Raw genomic sequence first — 21,463 nt, 5'->3', positions numbered from 1 at the left:
TTCCATAGAAAACTACTACTATGTACCTGGCCATATGGATGCTTTACTCTGTGGGAACAGCTCTGATGCAGGGTATATATTTCAAATATGATATTTACCTTAAGCAATCATCTAAATAAGCAACTTTGAATTGGTGTTTTGCAATACTATCAGGGAGAAATGTCAAAAAAATGTATTCAAACTTTATTGAGAGTGGTTTTAAGCAAACTGAATGTATTTATGTTAAATGACCCGTTCACGGTTGCTGTTCACAGGAGGTGCCCTGAGGGGTTCGTATGCCTGAAAGCTGGCCGAAACCCAAATTATGGCTACACTAGTTATGACACCTTTGCATGGGCTTTCTTATCCCTTTTCCGGCTAATGACTCAAGACTTCTGGGAGAACTTGTTCCAGTTGGTGTGTATATGCATTCTGTTAAAGTCACTTTGTTCATCACCTTCTTGCATGTGATAATACAATGCCATACTATTATAATAGTTAATAGGATTAACAAAATGACATGAATCAATCCATAACGAAAGGTTAAGATTGTACAATTACAATTCATTCCAGTAATAAACACATCTTAAAGGGATGGTTCGGAGTAAAATCATCCTAGAGTCCTTTGCACTATGACATCGAGCCAAACACTCCACCAGAAGCCTTTTTTCCCTTGGTCGAACATTATTAAAGTTAGAGTTTATTTAGAGATATCAGCCGAATGGCTTAGTGCAGGCGCTAATGGAACCAAGGTTGCATCTCGTAAATTACCCCACTAATAATGCCCGGAATGGTACCAAACTTCTACAGTAGTACAAATAGGTTTTGTACTTACAAAGTTTGTAAGTACATCAGGAGCTTATTTAAATAACACTTGCCTGACGGCTCATGCTACTGCTAACCCGGACGTCGAAATTTGGGAAAAGCACATAAAGTCCTGGCAGAAAGTGATGCATAAGGATGTAGTGTAACGGCAAATTATTATTTTTTCCGAAGTGTCGACAAGGTCATGGCTCGATGTTTGGTTCGAGGTCATGGTGCAAAGGACCCTAGGTTGATTTTACTCCGAACCATCCCTTTAACTTGAGGTGAATGCTTGTTTTAGGTGCACTACTGTTACTGTTACTGCCACTGAATTAACAATAATAAGAACAAATAAATGCTGCTCTTTTGAACTTAGCAAAGAATCTTGAAAAATGTCATGGTTTCCAAAAAAATTCTAAAATGTTATAAAAATTCTTACCGACCCCAAACCTTTCGATGCATGTTAATGTTTTATAGAAATAACCATTTTGTTCTGCTTTTGAGCAATATGAATATAAATGAAGCATAAAAAGCCATATGTGTGCAAAAAAGCACCACTGAAAAGTGTCTTAAATGTTTCAGACGCTCCGTGCAGCAGGGAAGACGTATATGATCTTCTTTGTAGTCATCATCTTCTTGGGTTCGTTCTACCTCATCAATCTGATTCTGGCTGTGGTGGCCATGGCATATGCTGAACAGAATGAAGCCACCTTTGCAGAAGCTAAAGAAAAGGAGGAAGAGTATGCAAAAATCCTGGAGCAGCTCAAGAAACAAGCTGAGGTTTGTCATGTGGTAACATAACAGCTTAACCAGCGTAGCCTGAGCATTGGATCATTTGTTTTGAAAAAATACTTATTGTTAGTTCTGATTTTATCTGATGTTTTTATTTGTCAAGCAGCAGAAGAACGGGGTGGTAAATGGCAGCAAGACATCACTATCCAGCAAAAAGAAAGGTGATGATGACCAAATTCAGAGCGACTATGATGGGATCGCACTGAAACCCCTTTCTAAATCGAATGGATCCAAAGGTAGCATGAATCAAGTCCCTGACTCTCAGATGAGAAAAGTGAGTGCAGTGAATGCTACAGACAATGCTTTAGATGGTAAGTGTTAATGGTGAGTTCCAGAACAATTAAATAATACAAATGATATATTATGATATACAAATCATATGTATATATATATATATACTTTAATTAACAGAGCTGGAAGATAATCAAAGGGCTTGTCCTCCCTGCTGGTACAAGTTTGCTGACATATTCCTGAAATGGAATTGCTGCTCTCCATGGGTGAAATTTAAGAAGATCGTCTACCTATTTGTAATGGACCCTTTTGTGGATCTGGGCATCACCATCTGCATTGTGCTCAACACAATGTTCATGGCTATGGAGCACTATCCCATGACTGAGAGTTTTGAAAACATGTTGTCGGTGGGAAACCTGGTAAGTACATCTACATATCAATGTTAAATGTGTATTAAAAACTTATACTGTATATCTTTTGAGAATATGTTTTGCCAACACATCATGTTGTGTTCTATCCCATGCAGGTTTTCACAGGTATCTTCGCAGCAGAAATGGTGCTAAAACTTATTGCACTGGACCCTTATAATTACTTTCAGGTTGGCTGGAACATTTTTGACAGCATAATTGTAACCATGAGCCTCGTGGAGTTGTTCTTAGCCGATGTTGAGGGCTTGTCTGTGCTAAGGTCCTTCCGTCTGGTAGGTGAAACATGATTGTAAAATATATTGCTATTTTGATTTTAATAAAAAAAAATATTTATTCTTGTGATGGCAAAGCTACATTTTCAGCATCATTACTCCAGTCTTCAGTGTCACATGATCCTTCAGAAATTATTATAATATGATGATTTGATGCTCAAAACTGTTTTCTGTGCATTTTCTTTTTTTGTGGAAACCATGATGCATTTTTTTCCAGGACTCCCTGATTAATAGAAAGTTCAAAAGAACAGCATTTATTTGAAATATAATTATTTTCTAACATTATTTTTTGTACCATTATTGCTTTTGCATTGTCATAAATAACTATAATAAACTTAAATACATTTTATGTACAAATGTGTTTAATCGCACTGTTCAGAATTTCAGGACTAATCTCTCTATTCAAATCATGACTCTGTTGGTTGCAGATGCGTGTGTTCAAGCTAGCAAAGTCTTGGCCAACCCTAAACATGCTGATAAGGATCATCGGTGATTCTGTGGGTGCTCTTGGAAACCTGACCCTTGTCCTGGCCATTATTGTCTTCATCTTTGCTGTGGTGGGGATGCAGCTTTTCGGAAAGAGCTACAAGGACTGTGTGTGTAAGATCTCAGTGGATTGTGAGCTCCCTCGCTGGCACATGACAGATTTCTTTCACTCATTCCTCATCATCTTTCGTATTCTATGTGGGGAATGGATCGAAACAATGTGGGACTGCATGGAGGTGGCTGACCAAGGCATGTGCATCGTTGTCTTCATGATGGTCATGGTTATAGGAAACCTAGTGGTGAGTAGATTAACTCCATCTTAGATAGATAGATAGATAGATAGATAGATAGATAGATAGATAGATAGATAGATAGATAGATAGATAGATACAGTAGACAGATATATTGATTTTGTTTTGAATCCCAAGAACTAAAACATTTCTATACCTATTTGGAAAGCATTTACATTTCATGCAGTAGATTCTAATCAGAGATATGAGGGGACAGAAAAAAAAGAAAGAAATATGGACCTGGTCTAGTTGTTGATTTTGGCACCAAAAGGCAGCTGAGATTACATAAAATAGTCCTTATATTTAAAATATCTTTAAAATTATCCATAAAAGAATGCTTTCTGTTGCAGTGTACTGTATTATACATGTTTCAGTCACCTATTTGAGATATTCAATAAGTGAAATATCAGTTGAGCAGAAGTCAAATATATCCATACTATTGCATTCTTGAATGGCCTCATAAGCTACATATCCCCATCCCAAATTTGGTATGTCATTGTATTTCATCTTTTGCATTATTATAGTTTTTCTCATTCTCTTCCTGAAGGTGTTGAATCTCTTCCTGGCTCTGCTGCTCAGTTCCTTCAGCGGGGACAACCTGTCAGCGTCTGATGATGATGGGGAGATGAACAATCTGCAGATTGCCATTTCTAGAATGACAAGAGGCATTGACTGGGTAAAGGCCTTCGTTATCGGACATGCAAGACAATGTCTGGGCCTGATGCCAAAGGAAGAGGGTGCGAACGTAAACAAAGAGGGAGATTCTAAAATGGCCACCATGAATTCCAGTCTGTCCGTTATCAAAGTGCCTATAGCCAATGGTGAATCGGATTATGAGGATGGCAACAGCTCTTCTGAGGATGAAGACAAAGGCGGCGTCGATAACAATTCTAAAGTGAGTTTTGTTCAGTGAAAAATTCTTTAAAAGATAGTTGTGTTCCTAAAATCTAATGTGAAAGTTCACACAAATACAAAACCGGTCGCCAGAGTGTCACTGACATCCGTCCATCAACACCTTTTGACACCTAGACATGTGTCCCAAATAATGTGACACCTGCAAAGTCCATCTGGAGCCCCATGGGTCATCTTGTTTAGAGAGTATGTCTGAGGAATGGCAGAGATCATGTGGCACGGTGACGGGGCGTGGGAAAGAGCACCGGCAAAGCATGATTAGTTACAGTACCTTGCTGAACAACATCCTGAAGAAGAACCAGCATAAAGCACATCCATGCCTATAAACTTTCTAAAATCAATCCCTACCAATTACCAATCCAGTCTTACCAATTCAAGTCATACATTTTATTTAATATTTGGTTTGTTTAAGCGCGCTGGCTCTAACTCATTAGGCAACTGATTGTTGGCATGCCACTGGATCAGGTAACACAGTTCATATGTCATGCCCTCATGTGTCGCACAGCCCTGCATTTCACAACCAGCTATGTGTCAGAGAGAGGGAACACGAAAGCAAAGTTGTACTTTAGTCTCGTGTGAACAGTCGAATAAGATCTGTAAGGTAACTGAAACATGATCTTATGTTAGTTTTTTCTTCATAAAGCCTAATCTTGGAACTTATAGTCACATTAGTTACTTTGAACACACCTACCAGACATGGGTAAATTGAAAATAAAATGTCCCCTACCGTTATTTTTTTTAATTATATTTTTGTTCATATATTTTAAGCCATTTTCCTTGCGTTTTTGTCAAACTGCACAAGATAATTAGCAAATAATGATGTTTGCTTGAGTTGACAGTTAAAATATCTTTGATTTGCTCTTTAGTACAATCCAGCCTTAACCACTAGATCACACTAGATTGTTCATTCTATTGACTTCCATTCATATGCATGCCAACGCAGGAGACAGGAAACGCAAACTCATGCAAATTCCAAAGTTCAAGTTTGGTGAACTCCGATCACATGAAGATGCGTGAGCAACAGAAGATCAGTATGTCACAGAGTGACCTCTTAGCTGAATTAATAGAACGCAAACTTTAAATATGCAGGAATCCTGTAGCTCAAACAGTATAACATGGCGCTAGCAATGCCACTGTCATTGGTCTGATTCCCAGGGCATGCATTAACTGATATTGTATACCTACATATTCAAAGTAAGTTGCTTTGGATAAAAGCATCTGCCAAATGCATGAAAGTAAATGTAAAAAAAAAAAGATGTTTCAGAGTGTGACGCCATATTACGAAAATTGCAGATATCCATATGTCCGTAGAAATGTTGCATGCTTAAAGTCTAATGTGAGTGCGGCTTTACCTGCCGAATCCAATTTTTACTTGAATTTGAGACACCTTTTTGTCGGTTTCCAGACACAGAGGATATTCATTTGTTTGTAAAAAAAAAAAAAAAAAAAAGTTGTAAAAGTTATATTCAACCTAGGGAATTAACCTGCAGTTTTTTTATCTGTACAGAAGAACTATGGAGATGAATCGTCAACCTGCAGCACTGTGGACAAACCTCCTGAGGTAGAAGAATTAGAAGTGGTGGAAGAAGAGGATTCCACCTTCCCTGAGGACTGCTACACAGAGAGTGAGACATCAACAAATGACTATGTGTAGTATATTGAGTTATATTCTTGTTATTAACATATTGGTTTGTCTGCGTTCCCAGACTGCATCAGACGATGTCCTTTCTTGGAGCTTGACGTTAGCCAGGGTAAAAGGAAGGCATGGTGGAACTTACGTAAAGCCTGCTACGCCATTGTGGAGCACAGCTATTTTGAAACCTTCATTATCTTCATGATTCTCCTCAGCAGTGGAGCTTTGGTGAGTCAATCAATAAACCATTTTTTATTTGTTTAACCAGAGTCCACTGAATTAAAAAATGTTTTATATGTATGCTTTTTTTAAATCAGGCATTTGAGGACATATACATTGAACAACGGAGAATGATTAAAATCATCCTTGAATATGCAGATCAGGTTTTCACCTATGTGTTTGTCATTGAGATGCTTCTGAAATGGGTAGCCTATGGTTTCAAGGTCTATTTCACAAACGCATGGTGTTGGCTGGACTTTCTCATCGTTGATGTAAGTATTAGTTCATCCCACTTGAAAATGTCATGTTATTAGTACAAATAAAATTCACACTATTGTTTTACCTTCATAAGAAACATCTATCTGTGATCCTTGAGTCAAATTTGACCTGCACTGAAAGCCATTATACATTAATGAATTCTTAATGTACAGTTAAGTTACAGTTTATTTCTGTAATATCTAATATTTTATAACAGCTTCTGCATTATTCTGCTATTGGTAAATGGATGCTGTACATCTTAAAGCTACATTTTGGTTCATGTCTATTTCAATATTAAATTATATTATTGTGACTGGAGTAGTCAATATTTCACAACAAATCCATTTCTCTCCACTTATATAAAACAATTTGTTGCAGTACTACAACTGTTTAGGAGCACAGCCTGTGTGGGCAAGTCAATATAAAGACATGTCATGTTATTTTATTTGCCTTTTTATTGCATCCCATTCAATATACTGACACGTGAAGGCCAAGTATGGTAACCCATAGTCCTCTGCATTTAACCCATCCAAGTTAGTGCATACACACATTAGGAGTAGTGAACACACACACACACACACACACACACACACACACACACACACACACACACACACACAAATCGTGGACACCTTGCACATCAATAACAGTAATTTCCTGCCGGTACTGAAAATCGAACCCGCAACCATTGAGTTACCAGTCTAACTTTCTAACCATTAGACCACTACTATAGACTGTGAACACATATTCACAACTCAGGTAAAGTATGTTTTATTTCGTTGTGGTGTTGAAGAATTAGTAGCCACGAAGTACTATTTAATGAAAATATTATATTTTTCATTATGTAGTGCTTAATAATTTTTTTAAAGATTATCAACAAAGTCAGTTCCTCAGAACGCATTAACATCAGCAGGATGGACAGCTCTGTAAAAAAAAAAACTTTTTAACAGCCGCTGAAAATTGAAAGAGTAAAAGATCAATGTTGGGATTTTAAGAATCGCAACTGAGATCATTCAAATGAAGATCTCAATTATCGAAAAATCTATATTTTACCCAGCCCACATGATATTGTCAAGAATATCTGAAAGTAAATTTTCTTGTTTTTAAGAAAATCTGTAAAATATTTTAGCCTGGCTAACGTCAGACCTCATGTTCATTTTCTCGTATTTGAGGCGTGGTTTACGAATGCCCAGAATCGTTTATTGGGCGCTACGAATGTCTATCAAATGCGCCTGTACGTAGCTCATAGCCAACCGTTTCAATTATACCAGATGACGTATGTAGAGCGACAGAAATTAGACGAGGAAGAAGACGATGGGTCATAGATTTATGTGTACACTATGGTGTTCAGCGACTATTTCCGTTTTTGCAAGAGAGACAAAGATGAGGGTAGAAGGTAAATCTGCAGTGCACATGTTGATATAAACAAACTGCTTCGTTGTGTCTAGGGATGCATCGATCCGATATTCAGTATCGGTATCGGCTCCGATACTGCCATTTTTGCCGGATCGGGTATCGGTCTAACGAGGCCGATCCAAATCCGATATTGTGCGTATACTATTCTGTGCTATTGTTAAGCCCCACAAAAGGCACAAAAACATTATAAAGCACCATAAAGTTGTCCTGCACTATATTATAAGTGTTCGGAAGCCATTATATAGTATAATGTGAGATAGAAATGAATATTTAAGTCATTAAATTCAAGATCACGTACACTTTTCCCTCCGCTGCGGCTGTCAGTCATTCTCCATTCAGCATCTGACAGCGCGTCGCGTTCGGTTACGACAGTCAACACGATGAAAAACTCTCTCCAAGATGATTCAAAGTTACTATAATTATACTTGATCTGTAGATAAAGGTCCATGGTTTTGCATTAAACAACTTTATCTTGCTGGACTTTATTGCTGTACCGTAACTACTTTCTACCGGTGTTCTGTCGATATAGCATACTTTGTCAGAATAGCATACCGGAAGTTGAGTTTTATAGCGGGTTCTGTCAATTTAGCCTACTTTATCAAAAAAGCATACAGTGTTTGTGAAGGGTATGCTGTTTTGATAGCCCCTGGTTTAATAAAAATACAGTTTATAAAGGGGTATGCTGTTTTAAAGCCCCTGGTTTAATAAAAATAGAGTTTCTACAGGGGTATGCTGTTTTGATACCCATGTAGAAACTGTATTTTTATTAAACAAGGGGCTATCAACATAGCATACCCCTTTATTAACTGTATTTTTATTAAACCAGGGGCTATCAAAACAGCATACCCTTCAATTAGGTAATGTGTATATATTATGCGATATAATACACAAACACTTACCGCTTGTAATCTTAGGTATGCTGAAATTATGGTTTAAATGTAACGCATGCGCAATTCCACAAATTGTACTGCTGCGCATGCGCATTAACCGAAGGTATCCCATTCTGATGGGTATGATGTTCCGTCAGAACACCTGTTGTCTTAACACTGCAGTCAGAGCATTATATAATTGTTCTTCACGCGCACAGTAACTGAAATTTAAAACTGTTAAAATAAAATGCTTACTAAACTATTACATAGATAGATAGATACTGTATAATACACTACGCATCAATATGTCTTTCCTTTGTGATTTGAACTATTCAATGCGGACTCAAAGCGCTGTGCGCTGTGACTCGTGTTGCTTCAAGCGCATCATTCTGCGCTCGGGATGCGCATAAGCATTTTGTGCCGCACTGTACTGGAGCCTTTCATATCATAATACAGCGACGCAATGAACGATTATTAATAGCCTTTCTAGTTCTGTACTATCCATCATGTTGCTGCCTCATTAAACCGCTGTGATATACATTTAAAACATGTCTCAATTTTATAGTAGGCCTAGGCTATATATAAAATAATTAATCTTTTTGATTTTTGTTATCTTGTTTTTCATGAATGTATTTTACAACAATACAAAGAGCAATGTGTAACGTTTTACCAGATTTAGTGTTACACTTATTGTCTCATATTTGTTCCCCACTAAATGTTTTTTCATGGTCAGATTTAATACAATTATTGTGCACTTGTGATTTTTCTAGACTAAATTTTACTGCTGAATTATCCACTAATCTAGTTTATAATAGCATTTCTGTCATAAATTATGATCATATTTTTTTTGATTTGTTGTTTTTCTTTATAATGAAGTTGTATGTATTAAGTAGATTGTGTTTAACACACAAAAGAGTGATTATCAGTTCAACACACAGTTATAGAAATTCTACTTGATTAAAAAGAAAAAAACTGCCATGGTATCGGATTGGTATCGGTATCGGTCGATACTCAGAATGTTTGGTATCGGATCGGATCGGTTCTGAAAAAATGGTATCGTTGCATCCCTAGTTGTGTCGCATAGACGTCGTCATCGTCTGGCTGCTCCCTTCCCGTTCTGTGACTGGTCCCCTCGCTGAGGCAAAATCTGATCCATGGAATCCAGGCGGCCTGGCAGCGTGAATAAAATCGCGCTGCGCACAAGGCAGCATGGGGAAACCCAGGCTAAAAATATTTAGCCATTTTCTTAGAAAACGAGAAAATGTGCTTTCAGATATTCTTAACAATGTCATATTTATGTGATATTTAAATGCATATTATTTACCAACAATGGATCAGGTAATTTGGTAAGTGATATGTATTTAAAGACAACAGAAGGGTTAATTCAGTATTTTGAGAATTAGGGCTTCAAGATGTGTTATTGATGTGAGAATAACCATTGATATACTTTATACTTATACTTAGTAATATACTTTATTTTAATTATTCTTTTTTCAGGTGTCCCTGATCAGTTTGACTGCAAATATCTTAGGCTACTCTGAACTGGGGGCCATTAAGTCTCTCAGGACTTTGAGAGCGCTAAGACCTCTTCGAGCTCTCTCCAGGTTTGAAGGAATGAGGGTAAGTGTGTGTGTGTGTAGTAAGTTTTCTGCTTCCACCTTCATCTTAACTGGATTCATTAATTAGCAGTCCATAATATTATTAGTTCTACTATTCCTCACATTTCTTGGCTACACTTTATTTTACAGTAGTAATGTAAGGTAACAACATGGGATAGGGTTATGTTTAGGGGTAGGTTCACAGTTAGTACTTAGTTATTACCCAGTTAGTGGTATTACTACAATAAGTACATAGTATGTACATGAGAAACAGGGTAGGGTTGTAAGTTCAGGCAGTCGTTTGTAAGTTCTTTCTTAATTGGAATGCAAAGTCCACAGTTGAGGCTTAGTAACTACTAGCTAGTTTGTAACTAACTCTGTACGTTATTCATTTGCACCATTTGTTCTTAAGGCAGAATGTAGCTAGAAGGTCATAAGCTGTCCGTAAAGTAATCTATAGTCTCATAATATGACGTTTAACCTCAATATTCCAATAGTAGCCTTCAAATACGTGAGCTGAAGTTGTTTACATGCTGTGAATTTCAGTTTACCTTCATTCTAACTTCTTTTGTCTCACGTAACTAATGGTAAAAATAAGTTTACATTAAATATGATTCCACTTAATCATAAAACATAAGTGTTTTATATGTAGGCTAAATAACATTCAGAAACTGTATTTGAAACAAAATTTCTCTTAAAATGTAAGTGAGTGTAGATGTCAGCATTATCACAGTCTAAAGAATTGAGTCTGTCGGGTAAAACAAGAGCATTGATGCAGTTCAGTCTGTCTGCTATTTTATTCCAACCGTTACTCCTGAACGGAGGCTTCCGTAAATATTTAGTTTATACATAGAGTATAAGTAGAATATTTAGTAGTGTGCAAGTTGTAACATAGTGTCCATTTACATCAAAACTAGGCTAAGTTGTATCTTGTGCACAGCTGGTGCAACCGGCCCCAGGATTGTAAAATAAAGTGCTACCCAATTCTATTTATCTTATTTATAGCTTTCATGTGACGTTCATATTCTGGGCTCATCTGCTCCCCTGTATATAATATGCATCATAAATAAAGTTTATACTGAATTTGATCTTTTAATGTCACTTGAACACATAAAGCCACTTTTCACGTTAAGCATTTTAGAACGTCTCGTTGTTTTAGTTATTGAAACACAGCAGCAGGTGATGTACTGTATATGGACCATAAATGCCCAAAACTTGCATTTTGTTCACATGTTTTTGTTTTTCTTCTTTTGAGATGTGATCTAAATATTCGTGGTTAGAAAAAGTCTGTGTTGCAGTTCTATGGTAGTTTTACCAGCCACATGTCCACATCAGTAACATGACTAAAAACTATGAATCATTTTCAAGTTGAAAAAAAAAAAAGTTAACGGTTTAAGGTTGGGTTCCAGGCTCTCACGCTGTCAATATGCACAGGTGGTGGTGAATGCCCTGGTGGGGGCCATCCCCTCCATCTTCAACGTTCTCCTGGTGTGCCTAATCTTTTGGCTCATCTTCAGCATCATGGGAGTCAACCTTTTTGCTGGAAAATTCTTCTACTGCTTCAACGCAACATCCGAGTCAATTATCCATACCAGTGTGGTCAACAATAAGACTGAATGCTTTATGCTCATGGAAAATGGATCAGATGTGCGATGGAGGAATATGAAGGTCAACTTCGATAACGTAGGCATGGGCTACCTCTCCTTACTGCAAGTGGTGAGCATTGATATTAGTCGTCAAATGTCTGCCCTCCGTAAACAGATGTGCACTGATCTGCAATGACAACTACGCTTAAAAATACACTTTGCTTTCCAGGCAACATTTAAAGGATGGATGGACATCATGTATAGTGCTGTGGATTCCCGTGACGTAATGTTGATTTTAACCATTAACTAAGAGAATCATCTCATATGTGTGACCCCACATGATTCAAATTCGAATGCGCAATATTGTTTTCCTACAAAACGTGTTCGATTCCTTAACAGTGTTCTCCGTGCAGGTGGAGGATCAGCCAGAATATGAGTCAAATCTCTACATGTACATTTTCTTTGTGATCTTCATCATTTTTGGCTCTTTCTTCACCCTCAATCTATTCATTGGTGTCATCATTGACAATTTCAACCAACAAAAGGCAAAGATAAGTGTCGGCAATGGGTCGTCTTCATCTGTAGCGACACTAAAACACTTTATGCTCTGGAATAATTGTCTCTTTGCCTATACTTAGGAGGAACAGACATCTTCATGACAGAAGAGCAGAAAAAATACTACAATGCCATGAAGAAACTTGGCTCCAAAAAGCCACAGAAACCGATTCCAAGGCCTACGGTAATATACATACAACATTTTTCTCAGATGAATCCTTAAAATGAATAGACTTCCATAGTGAAAAATAAATGTACCAAAATGTATTTGAAATACATTTATTTTATGCTAAGTATACTACAAATACATTTACATATTTATGTACTTAATAAAAATACCCTGCGATTGTACTTTTGGTATACTAAATTGATAGTTTAATAGTCTACTAAATTGGAACAACTAATTTTGCACTTGATGTACTTTAGTTATCCAGAAATATTGCTGAGAGTTCCAATTAAAGATATACTTAAGTATATTTGATTGTGCTAAAGTGGAACTATTGAAAGTATTCTTTAGGGACTTTAAATATCTTGCATTTAAAGACACATATTATACAGTGATGATTTGTTGAGTGTTTTTAAATCACAGCTGAAAACACATCTATTCAGACAAGCTTTTAATACGTAGCCTCTGACTCGACTGCTATTTTTACGTACATTTATGTTTTTACATATTGTTGACTTTTTATGTTTTACTGGAAAGTGCCTTGTGCACCTTTTGGCTGTTGTAAGGCACTCTACAAATAAAATTTGATTGATTGATTGATTGATTAATATTAAGAAAAATTGTGCAATAAATAAGTATTTTAATTGCAATATTTATGTCAGTAAGCGTCGATATGTCAGTAAATATGTTAATGGAATCGTAGTATTCTTAGTATGAAATAAATGTATTTTAAATACATTTTGGCATAGGGTTTTTTTCACTAGGGTTGAATCTGATATTATTTTTAAAGTACTAACTGCATCTTCTCCTCCTCGGGATGCTCTTCTCCCACATATGCTGCCTGGATATATCTGATGTTTGAAGAACTGCTTCCAAGGCTTGGTATTCGACCTGGTCACCAAGCAATTTTTTGACATCTTCATTATGGTCATGATCTGCCTGAACATGGTGACCATGATGGTGGAGACGGATGACCAGAGTTTGGAGATGGAAAATATTCTGTTCTTGATCAACTTTATCTTCATCGTGCTCTTCACCGGGGAGTGCACTCTCAAGATCATCGCCCTGCGCTATCACTACTTCTCCGTTGGGTGGAACATTTTTGATTTTGTGGTGGTCATTCTTTCAATCTCGGGTAAGGCTGATTTATTCATAGTAATCACTAAGCAATCATGATGTAGAAAATGTTTTAATAGATACTAATTTGTTGTCCTATATATTCTTTTAAATTAAACTGAATTAATTTTCTATGATGAGCATTTTTTTAATTAAAATTAATTTTAATGTCATAATAAAGAAAAATGCCTCATTAAAGGATTTTTAATTTGTAAAAAATGAAACCTTAGTACAGTAGGTAATTTGGCATAATCCTTTATTATTATACCTTACAAAAACATAGAATACTTCAACAAAACGCCTCGGGTTACTGGTGTAACCGATGTTCTCTGAATAGGTGTGCCGATTGTCAGAAGCCCATATAGAATCACGCCAAATCATTGGCTGATAGTGCGGGCGCCGCCTTGACGCTTGTCAGCAGCGCGAGGAGCTTGGCAGTGAATGCAGCGTCTCGTTCCCTATTCAGAGAACATAGGTTACACCAGTAACCCGAGACGTTCTCTTTCATAGGTTCACTCAACGCTGCTTAGCTTAAGACACAGTGGGAACCAAGAGCTGGATAGATTGTCTCCAACCGAGTGATCTACATAGAACTTCAACGCTCGGACAGGGCAGAGCAAATGAAGCTTCCCGTCCTCCTCAGAAACAAAAGGAGGAGGATGGAAAGAGTGAAGGTTGATATCCTGGCCTTGGTCTTAAAGTCACCTTGACCAGACCAGAAGCGAAGTCCATACATGTCTTGCTAACAGAATGAGCTTGCAAATCCCCAACCCGCTTCAAAGAAGTCAAAGCTAATAAAATAGTAACCTTGAGAGTCAGAATCCGCTCCGGAGCTGACTCCAAATACTCAAAGGGAGCCTCCGTTAAGCCCTCCAGGACGACTGACAGGTCCCAAGAGGGAATTCCATGGGAGCGTGCTGGTTTTAGGCGCCTAACCCCGCGCATAAATGTTAAGACTAGCCTTAGTTTACCCAGGGGGATCTCATCTGACTCTTTATGAGCTGCAATGGCAGCAACGTATACTTTCAGAGTGGTAGCGGCCGCTCCAGAAGCAAACTTCTCCTGTAGGAACTCCAGCACTGAACCCACCGGGCAGCTGACTGGATCCATAGCGCGTGTCGAACACTATCAACCCTCCACTTGGAGGAATACAGCCTTCTCGTGGATAGGGCTCTCGCACACTTGCAATGGTCTCCTGGATGTCAGCCATACGCAAAGTCAAGTCAAGTCATCTTTTTTTATATAGTGCTTTTTACAATACAGATTGTATCAAAGCAGCTTCACAGTGATAACATGAAAATAATACAACAAAGTTTGTTTCTAGAAGAAAATTGCATCACCAATAGTGTTGCAATAGTGTTGAATAATAAATGTCCCCAACTAAGCAAGCCAAAATACAAGGCAAACAGTGGCAAGGAACCAAAACTCCACCAGGTGACAGAATGGAGAAAAAAAACCTTGGGAGAAACCAGGCTCAGTCGGGTCATCGAGCGAACAGTGTATGATTATGATTCAGGCAGCATTACAAATCAAATTGGATCAGAACATTTAGAGTATTTTTCCATTTCCGTCTGGTTGGAGGTCGGAGTCATCACGCCGGCTGGCACTTCAGGGATGCGTCATGGATGAGTCCAGGTGCAGGTCCACCATCTAATCTCAATACGGCCAGGATCCCGTTGACTTCAGTAACAGCATCAACTAGAACAGACCCGAAATCCTCAGAGTCGGACGCTGCAGTGTAAATCACATCCTCCAGCCCGAAAGAAACCGCCTCGCGCACTTCCGGGCTAGGGCATAAATAATCATGACAAAACTCGACTGGCAGGACGCCACACGCATGCTCGGGAGAGAGAGAAAGGGCGAGGCCCGTCTGCTCACTCCATACCCTCGAGCTCTACATCCAAACCCCAGCTCGCGGATCCCCGCGAGGCCTCTGCGGTCTCGGGAGTGCGACGAGGGGAGGCGGATGACTCCTTCTCAAAAACCGCGAGCCTGGAGCGGAAGGTTTTGAGAAATAGATTGTCACAAAATGTACATTTTGACAAACCTAGAACAGCCTCGCGCGCATGCGAAAAGCCCAAACATTTAACACACTTACTGTGAGGTCCTTCACTCGCAATAAAGCGAGCACACAGCGGCAGGCAACAATGAAACTCCATGGCACTTCACCGCAAGGAAAACTGAATTCTACTATTCGCAGTCGCTGAAGTGCAGATGAAGAATGCTGATGCTAAAATCCGAATATTTGGGCCAGAAAAAACGAGAACAGAGGGCTAGAATGGCCGCTTCATGAAGGCAGAGAAATCTGAGATGGCGCGCGCCAATATAATATGACGACGTAAGAGCATCGAAGCGGCGCCCGCACCATCAGCCAATGTATTGGCGTGATTCTATATGGGCTTCAGACAATCGGCACACCCAGAGGGCATTCCCACTGCGTCTTAAGCTACGCAGCATTGAGTGAACCTATGAAAGAGAACTGCTTCACTGCTTATTCACACAGTTATGTCTAAAGGCGCTTTTCCATTACCAGTACCAGCTCAACTCGACTCACTTTTCGCTCCGTTTTCCATTGCAGATAGTACCTCCACAATAGTACCTGGTCGTCATAGCGATGCTCCATATTTTTGGAGGGAAAAGCTTAGTGTCCATGTTCGCATGGGTAGTAGCATTGGCTTTAGCGGCTCTAACTTAACTTTTCCATAACATTCATCTGATGATGGACGTCTCATGATATTTTAGCACAACTGGGCTGTATTAGGCTATTGATTCCCGTGATTTTGCTTATAAATTCCGATTCAGCCATTAGCCTACCTTTGTGATCACGCAAAGAGGTCTGCCGTGGCGGTCCGTTCAGTATTCGCTTAGAAGCTAGCTCACTTCTTCTGATGAAAGTGGCCACCCCCAGGACCACAACGTGAAACATGATCATGTTAAGACTAAAAATATAATTTTAAGATTAAGCCATACACATATTATCAAAACTATAACAGATAGATTAAAAACGAATTTCACTGATACAAATGAAGGTTTTCAAATAAAATATGTTTTATTAAACAATGACAGACAACAAAAATGTGTGCTTGTGTTAATGTGTGTGAACAATGAAACAGACAGGACTGGTGATGGCCATAACAATCTAGAGGTCCAGCATTGTTCTCACAAGCCGCTTCACTCAAGACAACAAATTAAAAGTTAGTACGGTAAATCCCAAAAATTAAATTAAATAAAAGTTGCTGGTGGTAGCGATTCATTACCGAACTAATTAAATGCTATCCTCACAGCTGGCGAAGTCGCGCTAGCTAACTAGCAAGCAGGAAATGCTAGAAAATTGGTTGAAACAACCAAAATAAAATATAAATAATTACGCTGTGCATGTACAAATGAAGACCAGTATAAGCATCGCAAAGGGCCTCTGAAACAATATAGACAATTCAAAAGAGGTCGATATTCCAGCAAGTTACCTCTGGAACAACTCGACGCGCAGCAATGTAAGTGAATGGGGTTCAACGCACAAATGACAGTGTTTGGAACTAATCCGATCTTCAAATCCCGGAAGTAGGCGGTTAAAAGCGCCGCCATTTTTTACAACGGAGGTCTATGGGAGTGTCGCAACTCTTTTTCTCTATGGCTCTGACCTATAATGGGTATATCATGCAATCTCTGGCCAAACTATTTAAAAATGTCGGGGTTATTCAGGATACTCCGTCTGGCGCGTGCAATGATGACGCAGTGAATAGTGACGATTCTCTCTTACCAATCAGCAGTCTGCCGTGTTTCATCTCACATTTTAGAATCGCCTCAGCTCGCTCAGAACCTCGCTGAAGGTGATACGAAAAAAAGTATCTGGAAACAGGTACCGGTAGCTTTTAAACTTTTACACAGTGGAAAACCAAAAAAAGGCGAGTTGAGGCGAGGCGAGTTGGTACTGTGTATGGAATAGCGCCATAAGTCATGTGAAAAACAAAAAAAGATATCATAGGGAAGACATGACTGTGTCGAGGTCTATAAACCTATTAACTTTACTTTTTTATGACAAGACAAAGTTAGTTCAGATTGAAAAATGTCATGTGGTGTAACTTCCCAAAAACGTGTATATATATAAATTTGTATTACATTTTATTACATTAGCGGTCATATATATATATATATATATATAATTTATTTATTATTTCTTTAAAAAAACAATTATCAAAATATTACACTCAAACTCATATTCAGGGTGCTATTACTTTTGACTTGATGTACATGACATTTTTAGAGGCTTGAAAATGCCATGATTGTTTTTGAAAAGCATTAAATCAACAGGAGCACCTAGATTATATAATTTTAGATTAGATTATTGTAGATTAAATTATATAATTATCTAATTGATTATAATTGACCATAATACTTCCATGTTAAATCTTTGTCGTCTCACAGGTCTTTTGCTGGCAGACCTCATCGAGAAGTACTTTGTGTCACCTACGCTGTTCCGAGTCATCCGACTGGCCAGAATCGGCCGTGTCCTGCGTCTCATCCGTGGTGCGAAAGGAATCAGGACGTTACTGTTTGCGCTGATGATGTCGCTACCTGCCCTCTTCAACATTGGCCTCCTTTTATTCTTAATCATGTTCATTTTCTCCATATTTGGCATGTCCAACTTTGCGTATGTGAAAAAAGAAGCAGGCATCGATGACATGTTTAATTTCGAGACCTTGGGGAACAGTATCATATGCTTGTTCATGATCACAACGTCTGCCGGCTGGGATGGACTGTTGTCTCCTATTCTCGACACTCCACCAAACTGTGACCCGAATGTGGAGCACCCGGGAACGCATGTTCGAGGAAACTGTGGGAGCCCCGCGGTGGGCATCGTCTTCTTCTGCAGCTACATTGTCATGTCGTTCCTCGTCGTGGTCAACATGTACATAGCCATTATCCTGGAAAATTTCAACGTAGCGACAGAAGAAAGCGGCGACCCCTTGTGCGAGGACGACTTCGAGATGTTCTATGAAACCTGGGAGAAATTTGACCCCTCTGCTTCTCAGTTCATCGCTTATAGTAGACTGTCTGAATTCTGCGACACGCTAAAAGACCCCTTGAGAATCCCAAAACCAAATACATTGAAGTTGATCACAATGGACCTTCCCATGGTCCCTGGTGATAAGATCCACTGTCTGGACATCCTCCTGGCCCTCACTACAGAGGTGCTGGGTGATTCTGGCCAGATGGATGCCATGAAAGGAACTATGGAGGAGAAGTTCATGGCAAACAACCCCTCAAAGGTTTCGTACGAGCCCATCACCAGCACTCTCAGACGTAAGCAAGAAGAAGTGGCTGCTTCGACCATCCAAAAAGCCTACCGCTCACACGTCCTCAAACGCTGCCTCAAACACGCTTCGTATATGTACAGAGAGAAGACAGACTCGAAGAGACGAGAAGAGGCTCCGGAGAACGAAGGGATGATCGCTAACAAAATGAGGTATCTTTATGGAAATCAAGCCATTGAGGACAACAATCCTGTGGGTTTCTCTTTCTCTCAACATGGGGAAACACAGCATGGGGCTAAGCGCCCCCCAGTGAAGGTTCAGAGCGACGTGGTCTTGCACTCTGCCCCTTTTCCCGTTCCTGACTCCTCAAGTGCTGCGAAAAACTTGAAGGAGTCAATTGTGTAGCAGGTTCAAGCCATGGTGTACACTCAACCTTTGGAAAGTCCAACAATACTAAGACCCTTCAGGAGACTTAGTTATACTTCGGCACACAACAGCAAGTATGAAAGAAATTCATTGAGTTAGTAAGGTGAAGATTCTTTGTGAATGGCTAAGAGTTGTAATCAGTATTATTGATGCAATCGATGGCTCCTCTCAGTACTGCCCTTGAGAAGACCATCAACTGTTTGTCTAATGGTATTGGAAATGATTGGGCTCTTAGTGCAGACATCAATCATTTTTGACGCACAGAACCTGAAATGACAACCTTTTTTTTAAAGAAAAAATGTCAATGGTAATGATTACTAATCATTCAAAGGTAATTTAGAGTAATTACAGGAAATGAGACCCCACATGTCTTCCAATGATAGCCAGAACAGTCTTAGCCTGAAGATCACTTAAAGATCATTTTTGTAGTATATTTACGGTAAATTTTTACTTACTTTAAACTGTAGCGTTCAAAATAAACATATCACTCTGATTTTGCACTAACAGTTAGGGTGAATTGCCCTAATGTGGGACATTTTCTGCACTTCAGACTTCTGTAACATATTGCGATGTGTAACCAAAACATTAAATCCACACCCAATACTTTTTTAAAAACCCCAGTATGTTTCCTAATCAAATCAAAAGAGAAAATTCAGATAACCCATTCATAAGAGAAATTATAGACATATTAGTGCTCTTATTGCAAGTCGTCTGAGACAATCTGCAGCTTTCCTAATGTGGGACAGTTGTGTCCCCAATATGGGACACTTAAAAATCTATGATAAAAGACCAAAAATCACATTGATATATGTAGAATAGTAAAATCTTATTTTATTTTAGATTCTCTCTTAAATCTTAGTTAATAATTTTCTTGGTTATGGATGGATGAAACATGGATAACTGAACATCATCAGACCGATAATACATCTTATTATCTAGTTCGGTTTACTTAACAACTTATCCTTTCCCTGCTTCTGCCTTTCTTTCTGCATCTGACAATCTGTCCCTCTCTTTCTCACCTTTGCCATTGTGATCTGAAATACATTTCATTGAATTAATCAGATGCATAAAATAAAGTGGAATGGCTTTATTGGTTTTCTACTGTGTTTTTAAATTAAATTTAGCGCTATTTTTCCTTTTAAGTCAACTACCTACCTTTTACACACACACACACACACATACACACACACACACACACACACACACACACACACACACACACACACACACACACACAGACACACACACACACACACACACACAGAGAGAGAGAGAGAGAGAGAGAGAGAGAGATAGAGAGAGAGACACACACACAAAAAAAGGAAAAAAGAATAAAAAAATAAACATGACTGTACAAATCTGCATTAACAGTATTCAAATATTGCATTACAAGACTAAAACCATGTAAATAACCATGTTTGTCCCACAAATCATGCCCCACCACACATTTTTGACTCATTGAAGTACTGTCCCACATTAGGCTGATCATGCTGTCCCGGATTTGGAAACCACATTTCCTAATGTGGGACACTAGGAAATTTTATAAAAATATAAAATATATAGATTATGCACACAAAGTTCCACTATTTTTTGATGGACAAACATTTCATAAGCATATTAGGCTAAAAAGTAGCAGGATTGCTTTGTTTAAAATGTATTTAACTCCTTAATATCAAATTTGTTAAAACTCTATGTCATTAACCTTCGGATGGTCTTCACACAAGGTGTCTCCTGTTTGATGATTGCTCCACCCTCATATATGATTGGACATTTGATAGGTCATGTGATTTTGATAACATGACACCACAGCTTTTTCTAACCCATAGTTTCACTGTCATTCATGTATTTGTGTGGGACCTACAAACACTAGAGCTTAGGTGTCCCACATTAGGCAGTGTCCCACATTAGGGCAATTCACCCTAAATAAAATGAACAATGGCAACCTGTTAATCAGAATTTAATCAAGTATATTAGTCTTAATAGGTCAATGTAAAGACGTAATATTATACGTTTGTCTTCATACAGACTTTACTAACAGCAGTATATTTGGTTATTGACTGGTAGCATTTTAAACCTTAAATCAAATAAAAGCAGAATCTCTAGTTTGCCCAAAGATAAAAATGTCACTATAAAATGAAATTAACCAAGGCTAACTCAGACCATAAAACAAATAGA

General features: G+C 38.5%; 1 protein-coding gene and 1 long non-coding RNA gene across 2 annotated transcripts in view; one reads left to right on the top strand and one right to left on the bottom strand.

Annotated features, from left to right (window-relative positions):
- Positions 1 to 19,798, top strand: part of LOC307010557 (sodium channel protein type 4 subunit alpha B-like) — a 46,223-nt gene extending 26,425 nt beyond the window's left edge. Inside the window, 18 exon segments of the mRNA XM_079635344.1 lie at positions 9 to 72; positions 255 to 396; positions 1,366 to 1,563; positions 1,682 to 1,886; positions 1,987 to 2,225; positions 2,333 to 2,506; positions 2,935 to 3,291; positions 3,830 to 4,177; positions 5,702 to 5,819; positions 5,901 to 6,055; positions 6,145 to 6,318; positions 10,087 to 10,209; positions 11,622 to 11,903; positions 12,003 to 12,056; positions 12,187 to 12,324; positions 12,408 to 12,512; positions 13,359 to 13,629; positions 18,033 to 19,798. Of these exon segments, the coding sequence (XP_079491470.1) occupies positions 9 to 72; positions 255 to 396; positions 1,366 to 1,563; positions 1,682 to 1,886; positions 1,987 to 2,225; positions 2,333 to 2,506; positions 2,935 to 3,291; positions 3,830 to 4,177; positions 5,702 to 5,819; positions 5,901 to 6,055; positions 6,145 to 6,318; positions 10,087 to 10,209; positions 11,622 to 11,903; positions 12,003 to 12,056; positions 12,187 to 12,324; positions 12,408 to 12,512; positions 13,359 to 13,629; positions 18,033 to 19,267 (4,382 nt within the window). The 3' untranslated portion in view covers positions 19,268 to 19,798.
- The window catches only part of LOC307010611, a 57,725-nt gene that overhangs the window by 5,744 nt on the left and 30,518 nt on the right, over positions 1 to 21,463 (bottom strand). The window lies entirely within an intron of this gene.

The sequence above is a fragment of the Phoxinus phoxinus genome (genome assembly GCF_949152265.1).
Source record: "Phoxinus phoxinus genome assembly, chromosome: 1".
Classification (NCBI taxonomy): Eukaryota; Metazoa; Chordata; class Actinopteri; order Cypriniformes; family Leuciscidae; genus Phoxinus; species Phoxinus phoxinus.
This window is presented reverse-complemented; position numbering and strand designations above follow the sequence as displayed.